This window comes from Hyaena hyaena, unplaced genomic scaffold (genome assembly GCF_003009895.1).
Source record: "Hyaena hyaena isolate Hyena2069 unplaced genomic scaffold, ASM300989v1 scaffold_9, whole genome shotgun sequence".
NCBI classification, from domain to species: domain Eukaryota; kingdom Metazoa; phylum Chordata; class Mammalia; order Carnivora; family Hyaenidae; genus Hyaena; species Hyaena hyaena.
Window position 1 is genome coordinate 94,023 of NW_024080641.1, and position 14,875 is coordinate 108,897.

At 50.0% G+C, this 14,875-nt stretch overlaps 1 protein-coding gene across 2 annotated transcripts; it reads left to right on the forward strand.

The window, feature by feature from the left end:
* The first annotated feature begins 831 nt into the window (after positions 1 to 831).
* LOC120243117 (sialic acid-binding Ig-like lectin 5) lies at positions 832 to 9,985 on the forward strand. Of its 2 annotated transcripts, none has more exons than XM_039249149.1 (10): positions 832 to 885; positions 972 to 1,071; positions 1,156 to 1,515; positions 1,684 to 1,962; positions 2,157 to 2,204; positions 2,612 to 2,872; positions 2,966 to 3,265; positions 4,614 to 4,710; positions 5,048 to 5,126; positions 9,670 to 9,985. In XM_039249149.1, exons 2-10 carry the CDS (start codon positions 1,038 to 1,040, stop codon positions 9,847 to 9,849), a joined length of 1,638 nt encoding a protein of 545 aa, XP_039105080.1. In that variant the 5' UTR covers positions 832 to 885; positions 972 to 1,037; the 3' UTR covers positions 9,850 to 9,985. The 2 variants fall into 2 exon arrangements, with proteins under 2 accessions (XP_039105080.1, XP_039105089.1); XM_039249158.1 differs by having other exon boundaries at positions 2,615 to 2,872.
* Positions 9,986 to 14,875: the final 4,890 nt, after the last annotated feature.

Sequence of the window (14,875 nt, forward strand, 5' to 3'; positions counted from 1 at the left end):
ATTCAAATCCGTCTTTTTTTTTTTTTCTATGTTAGTTTGTGAGTGAATGAATGAATAAATGATGAAATGAGTGTATGTGTTACTTCCCCAGATGAGGACTCTTTCATGCCTCTGACGCTATGTAGACTAGCCTGAGACCCATCCCTAGCAGGCCACCTCCATGAAGGTCCTGAGGCTCTGACTCTCCACAGGAAGGGGGTGGGGGGGGGGCTGGCCGAGTGGGATTGTAACAACACTCCGACCTCTCGGAAGGGTGAACTTGCTTCAAGCTTATGCACTCCTTGCTTGCTGACTTCAGTCCCTTGACCTGTATGGGAAGTAGTTTGCTTTCTTTGAGATTTACTGAACTTGAGGGGTGAAGGACCAGACTTTCCCAGAAGAGAAGGCCTGACTAAATTTGAAAACAGTTGCTGTGGATGCCAGCCAATCTGTTCAGGGTCATGTCGCCATGTCCATGACTAACCACCTGGGCATCTGCTTCTCCTGTGCTCAGCTTCCTTTCCTTTTCCTGTGGTGTCTTCCCAGGTTGCCAGCTTCCTGAATAAAGCACTACTGACTTGCCTCTCGAGTATTGATTCCTTTTCTTTTAATTCCAGTACAGTTAACATGCAGTGTTATATTAGTTTCAGTTATATTGGTTTACATGACTATTATTTATTTCCAAGTGGTGAGCAGCCACACCTGACTTCAGGACCAGTTCTCTGTCTAGTTAACGGATCTCTGCTACAGACAACTGTGTGTGAGCCCAGGAGGCAGGCCTTGAGGGCTCCCATCCTTCTTCACTGCTTTTGTTGAGCAAGATCTTTGCCTCCTCTGAGGCTCAGGACCCACCTGCTACATGCAGAAATGGGAACAGATTGCCTCAAAGATTAATTACAGCTGACTGTGAGTCTGAAGTTCTCTTTTCTGGGTTTGTGGCCTCTTGTTTGTACCACAGGCTTCCTGTCTGAATTTCCTCTGCCTTCCCATAGCCTGTGGCTTCCTTTCTCCGTCAGAGGGACCACAGAAAGCAGGCTGTCCCAGCGCATGACGGAGGGATGCCGCTGTGGCTGCTGCTGCTGGTTTGTGGAGGTGAGTGAGCTGAGGGGAGAGAGAGCCCTATTTGGGGGAAGCATCGGAGCTCCAGGCTGAGGTTTTCCCTCTCTCTCTCTCCAGGGCCCCTGGCTCAGGTTCTGGGCTACGAGCTGGACCTACAGGAGTCCGTGACAGTCCAGGAGGGCTTGTGTGTCCACGTGCACTGCGAATTTTCTCCCCCCTGGTTTATCCTTGGACTCACCTCCATGTCTTGGTTTCAGAAAGGGGCAGATGTTTACCATGATCCTCCAGTGGCCACAAACAAACCAGGGCAGAAGGTGCATGAGAGGACCCAGGGCCGGTTCTTCCTCCTTGGGGACCCCTACGGCAAGAACTGCTCCCTGTACATCACAGATGTCAACATGGGGGACAGCGGGACTTACTTCTTTCAAGTGGAGACATACTCCTATCTAAATAATATGCTCTCTCTGAATGTGACAGGTATGGGAGGGGCCCAGGGAAAGGCCCCAGGGTGTGGGGCACCAGAGGTGGAAAAATGAAGATTCTGTTCCTCTTGGGGGTGGTGTGGGGTGGAGACAGCCATGACAAGACACTGGGGCAAGCTAACCAAACACCAAGTGGCCCCAACATTTTCTCTGTCCTCACCAGCCCTGACCCACACACCTCACATCCTTATCCTGGGGACCTTGGAGTCCGGCCACCCTAGGAACGTGAACTGCTCTGTGCTCTGGGCCTGTGAGCAGGGCACGCCCCCCATCTTCTCCTGGATGTCAGCTGCCCTCACCTCTCTGGGTCCCAGGACCCACCTCTCCTCGGTGCTCACCCTCACCCCACGGCCCCAGGACCATGGTGCCAACCTCACCTGTCAGGTGCTGTTCCCTGCAGCTGGTGTGATGGTGGAAAGGACCGTCCAGCTCAACGTTACCTGTGAGTGCCGCCGGGGGCACCTGGGTGCCTGAGGGGTGGGGCCAGGGCAGAGCCAGGCTAGGGCTTAACAGCAGGGTCTTGGTAGCTAAGCAGGAAGGGAATCCCCTTATCTGTGTCCCTGGCCCTGGGGAAATGGCCCACCACCCACTCCTCCATTGCCATGAATGCTAAGGCAGCTTTATTCTTCTGTCCAGTTGCCCCACAGAACACAGCCATCCGGATCTTCCAAGGAAACAGAACAGGTAGGAGAGAACTTCTTTTCTCAGGGCTGGGGGTGGGGGAACCGGGGCTCTGCCAGAGCAGCCCTATTTGGCTCTCAAGCTCCTGATGGCCAGGAACTAACTGCATGAGACACTGAGTTCAGACACAGGGGAGAGCGGGGGTGGGGGTGGGGAGGACGAGAGGCCTCCACAAACCTCGACCCCCTGAAGTTAATGGTTGGGCACCGTATATATCTCCCGTCTCAGCCCTTGGGCCTTCACCTCCTGGACGGTGGGGGCAGCTCCAGGGGAAATCATCTGGGCCGCGATTGCTGGCCTGCCGCCTGGACGCTGCCGGTCCCCTCCTCAGAGCGAGTGTGGACATCACACGAGGAGACACTGGCTTCACCCAACTCATCTCTCTCCTCTCTCTGCATCTCTCCCCCCAGAAGCTCTGGAGACTCTGAAAAACACCTCATCCCTTGTCATCTGGGAGGGCCAGGCTCTGCGGCTGCTCTGTGCTGCTGCGGGCAACCCCCCTGCCGAGCTGAGCTGGTTCCGGGGGTCCGCCGCCCTGAATGCCACCCCTGTACACACGACTCACACTCTGGAGCTGCCTCAGGTCGGGGCTGAGCATGAAGGAGTCTTCACCTGCCAAGCCCAGAACTCCCTGGGCTCCCAGCACGTCTCCCTGCATCTCTCTGTGGTCTGTGAGTGCGGGGACCCCCGGGGGCGGGGCGCCCGGGGCCTGGGGAGCAGAGGCGCCTCTGACTCCTGACCCTTCCCCCCCCCCCACCCCGCAGACCCGCCGCAGCTGCTCAGCCCCTCCTGCTCCCGGGAGGGCGAGGGCCTGCACTGCACCTGCTCCTCCCGAGCCCGGCCGGCCCCCACCCTGCGCTGGTGGCTGGGGGAGGGGCTGCTGGAGGGGAACCCCAGCAATGCCTCTTTGACCGCCTCCTTGACCATCACCTCCAGCTCCGCGGGGCCCTGGGCCAACAGCTCCTTAAACCTCACTGGGCCTCTGGGCTCCGACCTCAGACTCAGCTGCGAGGCCCGGAATGAGCACGGGGCCCAGAGGGCCATCGTCCTGGTGTTGAGGCCAGGTCTGGAAGGCTGTGTGTGTGTGTGTTGGGGAGCAGGGGTGGGGGCTGGGGTGGGAGGGTGATGCCTGGAGGAAGAGGAGCTTGGTCCTTGCACTGCATCCCTTGCTAGGGATGCTACGACAAAGTCCCTCAAACTGGGCAGCTTAAACAATGGAGATTTACTGTCTCCCAGTTCTGGACAGGGTCAAGGTGTCCACAGATCAGTTCCTTCTAAGACTGTGAGAACTTGTTCCAGCCTCTCCCCTGGCTTCTGGTGTTTTCTGGAAATCTTTGGTGCTCCTCAGCTTATACAAGCATCACCCCTTCTCTGTCTGGCATTCTCTCTGGTGTGTGTCTGTGTCCTAACATCCCCATTTTACGAGGACACCAGTCATACTGGGTGAGGGCCCACCCTAGTGATCCCATTTAACTTGATTACCTTTGTAAAGACCCCGTGTTGTGCCCAATTCGCGAGTCCCCAGAGACCACCAAGGAGCCGACACCGATGCAAGTACAAAAGGGTCTTTATTACAAGCTCGAGCAGGGGCTCACCCGCCTACCGGCGTAGCGGCAGCAAGGTGAAGCCCAGAACAATAGTGAGCAGGGTTTTTATGGGGTCAGGGACGGGGGAGTTACAGTGCCCACGTTGTACATATGACATCATCACATAAGCTTTAGTTACAATTGTATGGCATCCAAGGTAATAGTTTTGACTATTCAGTATCTGTGAGGTGTCTGTTACTTTTGGCAGGGACCCAATCATGACCTTTGAGTATCTTTTGAAAATGACTAATTATGAGGTGAGCTCAAAGGGTAGGGTTTAGGCAAGTGGTGAGTAATTGGTTAATTTGTCTGCAGTTCCCAGCCTTGACTCAGACCACAGGAATATTTAGCTGATCTGAGAGCAGTCTGAGGGTGGCTTTAGCCTTGAACAATCTGAGGCTTTTTCTGGAGCAGGGGCTACATGTAGCCCGAGGTTGTTCTTAATGGAGGCCTTAATCTCAAAATGATGTTACTTAGGCTCTTTACCTGTTGCAAGTCACATTGTGAGATACTGGGAGTGGAGAGTGTGTACCAGAAGGGTAGGACTTCAGCATATGAATTTGGCAGGGGACACAATTCAGCCCCTAACAGCCCCAGAGAGATGGGTCTGGGGCGGGGAGGCACCTAAGGTCCCAAATGGAGCAGCTGGAGGCTTAAGACCTTTAGTCCTGAGGCCAGGGGAAGGGGCTGGTCCAGGATGCACAGGGCAATGGAATATCGTGATGGGTGGCAGGCGTACTAAAGGGACACAGAGAGAGAGAAGTGGCTGGTTGGAGGATGCCATGTATTGAAACTGGAGCTTACACAGAACTCAACTTTTCTGCAGGTGAACCAGAACCCAGGGCCAGTGGGGTCCTGGGAGCAGTCGGGGGAGCTGGCATCATGACCTTGCTACTTCCTCTCTGCCTTTATCTCATCTTCAGGTGAGAGTGGGCTCTAGGGATGGAGGGAGAGGCCCAGAGTGGAAAGGACATGATGTCATGGAATCTTAGAGAGCCGAGCTAGAGGAACGTGGGCTGGTTGGTTATTCCAGGAGCCAGGGAAAGAGGCTGAGTGGTGGAGTGAAGCATCCTGTAACCAAGTGGGCCAAGCCTGGCTTCCCTTCCCAGCCCCTGGTCCAGCTCTTGGATTAGGGGAAGCTCTTAGAGACTGGATCCACACCCACCTACCTGTTCTGTGCTCTTCATGGGATGCAAGGGATGGTCTGTCTACTGCACACCCCAAATAACCAGGCTGATAGGACCTGGGCTGTTCCCTTAGGGTGAAGACCATCAGGAAGAGAGCAGCCCAGCCGGTGCAAAGCATGGATTTGAACCCAGTCAGTGACTCAGGCTCTGGGGTGAGTGACAGACCATGAGCTCCTATCTGGCATATTCCTTTTGGAAGTCACCCTCGTGGATATGGAGCTTGAGCATTTCCCTATTAACATCCAACACTCCTTGGAGTTAGTTCCACACGTGGTTATTTAAACTATTGATTCCACTGCTCTAATACTTCTTTAAATTTTTTTTTTATTTCTAGGAGAGAGAGAGAGAGAAAGACAGCGTGAGCAGGGGAGGGTCAGAGAGAGAGGGAGTCACAGACTGAAACAGGCTCCAGGCTCTGAGCTGGCAGTCAGCACAGAGCCTCCACTGCTCTAATACTTCTGCTTCTGATGGAGTATGGATATAATCCTGTTGCTTGTGGGAGGGTATTTATGCCTCCTCTGCCAGAATATCATATTCCCCTGGAATATTAGCCTTTTTCTTGTAGCGTTGGTTACCCAGAAGAGTGATGGCCCTAACTTAGTCTGGGTTGGACCCACTGAGTAGGGAAGTGGTGGACTCAAGCCCTAGGGTAGAGACTGGGGCACCCCGAAGTCACATTTTGCACATCATTCACATTTTGCATCTTTCAAATCTACCACCGTCAATGGTAGATAAATATCAACCTCATTCATTATATGTACTTTACATATAATATAACACACTCATTGGAATATGCAGCAAAATGAATTATAACAAATGTATTTGCCCTGTAACATATTCTTGATCAAGATGTGGAACATTTCTGGGGCATCTGGGTGGCTCAGTTGGTTAAGGCTCTGACTCTTGGTTTTGTTTTGTTTTGTTTTTTAATGTTTTTTTTTTAAATTTCTGACACACACACACACACACACACACACACACACAGCGTGAGCAGGGGAGGGTCAGAGAGAGAGAGAGATACAGAATCTGAAGCAGGCTACAAGCTCTGAACTAGCTATCAGCACAGAGCCTGACATGGGGCTCAAACCCACGAACTGTGGGATTACGATCTGAGCCGAAGTCGGACACTTAACCGACTAAGCCACTCAGGCGCCCTGTGACACTTGGTTTTGGCTCAGGGCATGATCTCACAGTTCATGAGTTCAAGCCCCACATGGGGGCTCTGTGCTATCAGATGCTTGGGATTCTCTGTCTCTCTCTTTCTCTGCCCCTCCCCTGCTCTCTCTCCTGCTCTCTCTCAAAATGAATAAATAAACTTTAAAAAATAAAAAATGAAACATTAACAAAAAAAAAAGACGTGGAACATTTCCATCATGTCCCCAAATTCCTTTGTTCCCTGCCCAGTCAATTCAACCTTTCCAGAAATCACTAATTTTTATCACTATGGATTAGTTTTGTACCTTCTGGGACTTTATATAAAAAGAATCATGCAGTATTTACTCTATTTATCTGGGTTCTATCACTTTATGAAAAGATACAAAAATCCTAAACAGGAGTGTCAGGGTGGCTCACTCGGTTAAGCGTCCGACTCCAGCTCAGGTCATGATCTCACAGTCTGTGGGTTCGAGCCCCACGTCAGGCTCCATGCTGACAGCTCAGAGCCTGGAGCTGCTTCAGATTCTGTGTCTCCTTCTCCCTCTGCCCCTCCCCCACTAGCTCTCTGTCTCTGTCTCTGAAAATTAAAAAAAGACATATAATTTTTTTTTAAAAAAAGAGAAATGTTTTTTAAAAATCCTAAACGTGTATTCCTCTGATAACAGAGCACCATTCATCAAAATAAATGTACTTGGAGGGGCGCCTGGGTGGCTTAGTCAGTTGAGCGTCCGACTTTCGCTTAGGTCATGATCTCGCAGTTCGTGGGTTCGAGCCCCACGTCAGGCTCTGTGCTGACTGCCAGCTCGGAGCCTGGAGCCTGTTTCGGAGTCTGTGACTCTCTCTCTCTCTCTGACCCTCCCCTGCTCACGCTGTCTCTCTCTCTCCTAGAAATAAATGAAGCATTAAAAAAATTAAAAAAAAATAAATGTACTTGGAAACTGACAGAACAGCAAGGAGAAATAGACATACTGACAGTTATAGTTGATTATTTCCACCTCTTCTCTCAGTAGCTGGTAGAACAAGAACGCACAAAATCTTTTTTTAAGTTTATTTATTTCGAAAGGGAAAGAGAGCATGAGCGGGGGTGGGGGACAGAGTGAGAGACGGAGTGGGAGAATCCCAAGCAGGCTCCAGGCAGTCAGCACAGAGTCCGAAGTGGGGCTCGATCTCACAAACCGTGAGACCCTGACCTGCACCGACACCAAGAGTGGGGCGCTTGACTGACTGAGGCCCCCAGGCGCCCTCATAGGAAATCATTTTAAAAGTTTATGTAATTCCCTGTCTTATTTCTCCTTGGTGGCTCTTGGGGAACGGAACCCTTAACGTGACCTTCATCCCCATCTTGTCGGAAATCACACATATATCTTCCATTTCTTTACCTTCAAATTCTTGATATATGTATTTTTACGTGACTGTCTCTTGCAATCACTGCAGTACGGGGGTTCAAAGCATGGACTCTGGAGCTATACTCCTGCGTTCAAATCTCATCTTTCCCTCCTGACCAGCTGAGTGACCCCAGGCAGGTGGTGCACCCTCTTTGACCTCTGTTGACATGACCTCTGTGACATGAGAATACTAAGAGTACAGACAGTAGTTATGAGAAGGGTCTAGAACAGTAGCTGGCATAGGGTAAGCACAGCATTCATTACTACAGCCAGAATCGTTACCTCCTCCAGCAAGTAAGTCTTGGGAGTGGTTTGTTTTGTGGCTGTTGTTTTATTCCCTGTTGTGTCCTCAGAGCCCAGAGAGATGCCCAACCGGTACCTCTTAATCTGAGAATTCCTTCTCTTTGTCTCTCTGAGCAACTGTATGAGGATTTCTTTTCTTTTTTTTTTATTATTTAAGCTTATTTATTTATTTTTGAGAGAGAGAGAGAGACAGAGAAAGAGCATGCAAGTGGGGGAGGGGCAGAGAGAAGGAGAGAGAGAATCCCAAGCAGGCTCTGCACTGTCAGTGGAGCCCGAAGCAGGGCTCGAACTCACAAACTTTGAGATCATGACCTGAGCCGAAACCAGGAGCTGGACGCCCAACCGACTGAGTAACCCAGGTGCCCCTGTGGGGGCTTGTTTCCTGCTGCTGTCACCTGAGGGTGTTGCAGGCAGGGAGCAGGTGTGGGCAAAGGTGTCTGGTTGCCACCTTGACTGCTGGACCTGACCTCCGCTCGTCTTCTAGAGCTTTCCAGAAATGCGATTTGCCACTCCTGCTGTGCTTCATATTTCAAAATATCTCCTATCCCAGGGGCGCCTGGGTGGCTCAGTCGGTTAAGCACCCGACTTCGGCTCAGGTCATGATCTCGCGGTTTGTGGGTTCGAGCCCCGCGTCAGGGTCTGTGCTGACAGCTCAGAGCCTGGAGCCTGTTTCAGATTCTGTGTCTCCCTCTCTCTCTGACCCTCCCCTGCTCATGCTCTCTCTCTCTCTCTCTCTCCCTCTCTCAGAAATAAATAAAACAAACAAACAAAAAATCTCCTATCCCAGAGGTAGAACTTGGAACGTACTAGTTTCCTATTCGTTTAGTAACTGCCTCTCCTAGAAAACCATAAGCTGTTGGTATCAGGAACTTTATCTGCTTTCTTTGTCACCCCACACACAGGACCTCACACGCTGGCTGGAGAAAGGATGGTATTATCACAAGAGAGATTGAGTCCTGGCTCAGTGGTCATTTTATTTTATTTTATTTTGAGAGCTTGAGCAGGGGCGGGGCAGCGAGAGAGGGAGAGAAAGAATCTTAAGCAGGCTCTCTGCTCAGTGCAGAGCCCGTCACCACTGGGCTCAGTCTCACAAGCCTGAGATCATGACCTGAGCTGAAATCAAGATCTGATGCTTAAGCTACTGAGCCCCCCCAGGAGCATCAATGGTGCATTTAGATAGATAGGTGTCTTTAGGACAAGGTGTATATATAATCTCTCTTAGCCTTGGTTTTACTATTTGTGTGATGAATATGATAATAATATCTTCTCCCAGCCTTTTTAAAAAAAATGTAGGGGCACCTGGGAGAGGGAGGGAGGCAAACCATGAGAGACTCTTGAATGCTGAGAACAAACTGAGGACCGATGGGGTTGGGGGGAGGGGGGAGATGGACATGGAGGAGGGCACTTATGGGGATGAGCACTGGGTGTTGTATGGAAACCAACTTGACCATAAACTATTTTAAAAAAATGTAAGGGCACCTGGGTGGCCCAGTTGGTTAAGCACCCGACTTTGACTTTGATTCAGGTTGTGTTCTCACAGTTCATGGGTTCAAGCCCCTCACTGGGCTCTCTGCTGTCGGTGTGGAGCCCACTCTGTCCCCTTCTCTCTCTTCCCCTGCCCTGCTCTCATTCTCTCAAAAATAAATACATTAAAAATTAAAAAAAAAAGTAATGCAGTTAATGTAAACACTGACTAGGGGTTGGCCAATCTTAATTATTAAACATTCAAAAATAAGTGAATGGGTGAATGATAAGTGTTCTGTCAGGGCCAATGCCCTTCTGGCCTTTGGCTACTTTCCCCCAGACCCCAAAATTTGACCGGCTCCAAATTCCTCCTCTTCCTTCCACTCAGGCGCATCAGCACCGGGTGTGGACAGACACCCCTGCAGACCCCGCAATCCCTGCTGGAACGAGCCCCATTTTAAGAGAAGAACAGGAGCTCCACTATGCTTCCCTCCGGTTTCCCAAGCTGAAGCCTCAGAAACAAGAAGACATCAACACTGAGTACTCGGAGATCAAGATACACAAGTGAGGAATTGTTTTCCTCATAGCTCTGGAGCCTGGAAGTCTGAGATCAACACGTCGGCAGGCCTCTCCGCTTGGCTTGTAGATAGCCGTCTTCCCCCTGTGAACTCACCTGGTCTTCCCTCTGTGTGTCTGTGTCTCAATTTCTTCTTCTTCTTTTTATTTGTTTTGAATTTGTTAATGTTTATGTTTAAGAGAGAGACTGCAAGCAGGGGAGGGGCAGAAAGAGAGGGACAAAGGATCCGAAGCAGGCTCAGCTGATAGCAAAGAGCCCAATGCAGGGCTCGAACTCGTGAACTGTGAGATCATGACCTGGGCTGAAGTCGGAGGCTAAACCAACTGAGCCACCCAGGCGCCCCTCAATTTCTTCTCCTTATAAGGAACCAGATATACTGGATTTGGGCCCACCCTAGTGACCTTATTTTATCTGAGATTGTCCCTTTAACGACCTTACTCCTATAATCACCTTGAGAGTCCTGGTCATATATCCCTTCTGCCAATTCCTCCTATTTTCCTAGTGTCCTGGGGTAGCTTTCCACTGGACAGTAAGTACTGTGGCCCTGCCTGTCAAATCCACCCCACTATCTCCTCTCGGAAGAGAGTAGGTAGGATTTCTCCCTCTGTGTTTTGGAGAATGAAGGACAACATAAGTTAATGAAAGACTGCTTCTTCATATCAAAAAATTTTTAAATGTTTATTTTTGAGAGATAGAGACAGAATGAACAGGGGAGGGACAGAGAGAGAGGGGGAGACACAGAATCGGAAGCAGGCTCCAAGCTGTTCAGCACAGAGCCCGACTCGGGACTCAAACCCACAAACCGCAAAATCATGACCTGAGCCAAAGTCGACGCCTAACTGACTGAGCCACCCAGGCGTCCCTGCCTCTCCATATTTAAAAGAAACACAACTAAAACATAAGGATTCAGGGGCGCCTGGGTGGCTCAGTCGGTTGAGCATCCAACTCTTTTTTCAGCTCAGGTCATGATATCACAGTTTCATCAGTTCGAGCCCCACGTCAGGCTCTGCACGGGAGCTTGCTTGGGATTCTTTTTCTCTCTCTCTCTGCCCCTCCCCTGCTCATGCTCTGATGCTCTCAAAATAAAATAAACTTTAAAAAAAAGATTCTCTCCCTCTGTCCCTCTCCCCCCACTTGTGAGTCCTCTCTTTCTCTCAAATCAAAAAAAAATTAATTAGTTTAAAAAATTAAAATGTAGGGGTGCCAGGGTGGCTCAGTTGGTTAAGCGTCAGACTTCAGCACAGGTCATGATCTCATGATTCACGAGTTCAAGCCCTGCACTGGGCTCTGTGCTGACAGTGCAGTGGGATTTTCTCTTTCTCCCTCTCTCTGCCCTTCCCCTGCATCTTCCCGCAAGATGACATGCTCCCAGCAGACCTGCCCCTTGTCACGCACCTCCTGACTCCTGACAGCTTTTATTTTCCTTGACGACTGTTTGTTTGAGTACTTTTGAACAGGTGGTATATTCCCATGGACAGGTACTCGTAATGCACTGCAAATACGCCCTCAGAGGCTCAGTTCCCTCCTGGGAAGTGACTGGTGTCCATAGGCTGCTCAGAGCCTCGGTGTGTTGGCCTAAAGGATCTAAGGGGTCCTTTGCAATCAATAGTACAGACCGCCATGGCTCTTCTCTGTGACTGTGTGGATCCCTTCCCATGGATGGATTCTGCTTCTGTGTGCATCTTCCACTAACAGAAAATCGTGGCATTCGTTTTATTGTATTAACTGAACTGTTGCAGTCAATAACCTCTTACATACTTTCTGATGTGTGTGTCTATGCCTTTGGGATAAATTCCTAAAAGCTAAGTAGCTGGGTCGTGTGTTTGATTTTTTTGTTATTGAGGTATAATTGACATATAGCAGCTTATTAGTTTCAGATGTGTAACTGTAATGATTGGATATTTGTATATGTTGCAAAATGATCACCACCATAAATCTGTGAACATCATCATACATAGTTACAAGTTCTTTTTCTTGTTTTGAAGGCTTCAAGATCTCCACAACTTTCTAATATGCAACACAGTATTGTTTGCTATAGTCACCTTGTTGTACATTACATCCCCAGGATTTATTTATTTTATAACTGGAAGTTTGTACCTTTTTAAGAAATTTTTTATTTTTTTAAAGAAAATGTTTAATGTTTATTTTATTTTTGAGAGAGAGAGAGAGAGAGAGAGACAGCGTGAGCAAGGGAGGGGCAGAGAGAGGGAAACACAGAATCCGAAGAAGGCTCCAGGCTCCGAGCTGTCAGCACAGAGCCCAACGTGGGGCTCGAACCCATGAACAGTGAGACCATGACCTGAGCCACAGTTGGACACTTAACCAACTGAGCCACCCAGGCGCCCCAGTTTGTACTTTATTTTAATGTTTATTTATTTACTGTGGGGGAGGGCAGACAGAGAGGGAGAGAGAATTCTAAATAGGCTCTGCTCTGTCAGCAAAAGCATATACAGAGAACAGATTGATGGTTACGGAGGATGGGGGACAAAATAGGTGAAGGAGGTCAAAAGGTACCAACTTTCAGGGTCCCTGGGTGGCTTCGTCGGTTAAGCCTCTGACTCGATTTTGGCTAAGGTCATGATTTCACAGTTTGTGAGTTCAAGCCCCTCATCAGGCTCTGTGCTGACAGCTGGGAGCCTGCTTGGGAGCCTGTCTCCGCCTCTCTCTGCCTCTCCCCTGCTTGCTCTCTATCTTTCTCAAAAAACAAAACAAAACAGGGGCACCGGGTGGCTTAGTCGGTTAAGCGTCCGACTTTCGCTTAGGTCATGATCTCGCGGTTCGTGGGTTCGGGCCCCGCATCGGGCTCTGTGCTGACTGCCAGCTCAGAGCCTGGAGCCTGTTTCAGTCTGTGACTCCCTCTCTCTCTGACTCTCCCTGCTCACGCTGTCTCTCTCTCTCTCTAGAAATAATAAAACATTTAAAAACAAAACAAAACAAAACCCAATAAACTTACAGAAAAAAAAAAAAGAAATGGGGTTGCCTGGGTGGCTCAGTCGTTAAGCGTCCGATTTCGGCGCAGGTCATGATCTCAAGGTTGGTGGGTTCGAGCCCTGCGTCGGGCTCTGTGCTGACAGCTCAGAGCCTGGAGCCTGTTTCAGATTCTGTGTCTCCCTCTCTCTCTGACCCTCCCTGGCTCACGCTGGCTCTCTCTCTCTCTCTCAAAAATTAAAATAAATAAATAAACAAACAAATAAATAAATGATGTTGCACATGATTTTCTGTAATGAAGAGTCATTTGTGTTGTTGTTGTTGTGGGTTTTTTGTTTTTTGTTTTTTGTTTTTTTGGCAACTGTCTGCTCATACTCTTTGCTCAGTCTTCTTCTGGGTAACTTGACTGTTATAATTCATTCTTGGAAGTGTTGTTCAAGTCAGAAAAATTAGCTGCTTCTCTGTCATAGGAGTTGCAGCAACTTAACTCGGTATGCCACTAAGGTTTCCGTTGGCAGCCGGTCAGTTTTCAGTGCCGAGGGATCTGTCCACATCTATAGTCAACACTGATCAAGCTTTTCTCTTACGGCTCTGCTTTTCCCACTTTGAGTTTATTTTTATTTTTTTAAGTTTATTTATTTATTTTGAGAGATAGAATGAAGGGGGAGCAGCAGAGAGAGAGGGTGAGAGAGAATTCCAAGCAGGCTCCTCATTGTCAGCGCAGAGCCTGATGTGGGGCTTGAACGCACGAACTTCGAGATCATGGCCTGAGCCCAAGTCGGCGGCTTAACCAGCTGAGCCGCCCGGGTGCCCCCCGCCCACACACTTTGAGTCTGTAAAAACAAACTGCCCACCTTTTCTCCCGTGAGGTCCTCTCTGAAGACCCTCCTCTACCCCACACTCCTTAGTGCTGATTCTGCAAGTCCTCTTAGATTTTCTTTGGACACGTTCAGTCCTTGGTCATCTCTGCACTCTCTGTTCCTCCCTCTTGCTGTGCTCTTCCCCAGCCCTGTCATCATTTCGCTGCCCCTGCTTGCCCTTCACACTTGACTTCAGAAGCCACCTCCTCCAGGAGGCCCTCCTGTATTTACCACTCTCGTTTACATTGCCAGCTCCAAGGCCTGCCCAGCCCAGTGTCTCCACCACCTCAACCTGAATCAGGTGATGCTGGGAATTCCTGTTCCCAGGTCCCTGTTCCCCCACCAGACCACGAGTTTTAAGAGTAAGCCCCCTTGGGGCGCCTGGGTGGTTCAGTCGGCTAAGCGTCCGACTTTGGCTCAGGTCATGATCTCATAGTTTATGAGTTCGAGCCCCGTGTTGGGCTCTGTGCTGACAGCTCAGAGCCTGGAGTCTGCTTCGGATTCTGTGACTCCCTCTCTCTCTCTCTGCCCCTCTCCCCACCCCGCTGTGCTCTGTCTGTCTCTGTCTCTCAACAATAAGTAAATGTAAAAAAAAATTTTTTTAAGGGTAAGTCCCCTTGGAGATGCCTTGTTAAGTCAGTAAACAGGTGTCTAGTGGAAATACGAATAAAAGACGGAGTTTTCTGGGTCTGTGTGGGTTCTGAATGAAGAATATGGAATTTAGGGCAGGGCTGACCACATGCACGGGTGTCCTGAAGGCCTAAGACCTCGGTCTGTGCTTCCTAGGGCCTGAATCCAGCCAGCCAGGGTCCATCAGGGCAGAGATAAATCTGCGTCACTGAGCGCGGAGAAAGACGGAGCCTGAGCAGCCTCGGGGCTTATGCTCTGTTCCTCTCCCTGGATCCATCTCCCAGAGTCTCAGTCTCTCTCAGTCCATGTCTGCGTGTCCAAGTCTGCCCCTCTCGGCTGGAGTCCACTTGCATCCTTTTGCTTTTTCTCAATTTCTTTGTCTCTCTGACCCTCTGTCTCTTTTTCCACCACCCACACCCCTTGGAGAATGGCTCCTCTCTTTCAGTCCTTGAGGACCTGTCCCTGCACCTGATCTGTGTCAACAGCACCCCCAGCCAGGCTGAGCTGGGCCCAGGGCGGAGTCGACCCTGTGCTCCTCAAACCCCTCGAACCCAGGGTGCTGGAGCTGCCTTGGGCACAGGAGGGAGGTGAAGGGGAAT

What these genes read in the sequence shown, in the direction of transcription:
- LOC120243117 (XM_039249149.1), top strand. Translation starts at nt 1,038, where the DNA reads ATGCCGCTGTGGCTGCTGCTGCTGGTTTGTGGAG. An exon ending in GCTGCTGCTGGTTTGTGGAG is followed by an intron (nt 1,072 to 1,155) that starts GTGAGTGAGCTG and finishes CTCTCTCTCCAG; the next exon opens with GGCCCCTGGCTCAGGTTCTG. An exon ending in TGCCTTTATCTCATCTTCAG is followed by an intron (nt 4,711 to 5,047) that starts GTGAGAGTGGGC and finishes CTGTTCCCTTAG; the next exon opens with GGTGAAGACCATCAGGAAGA.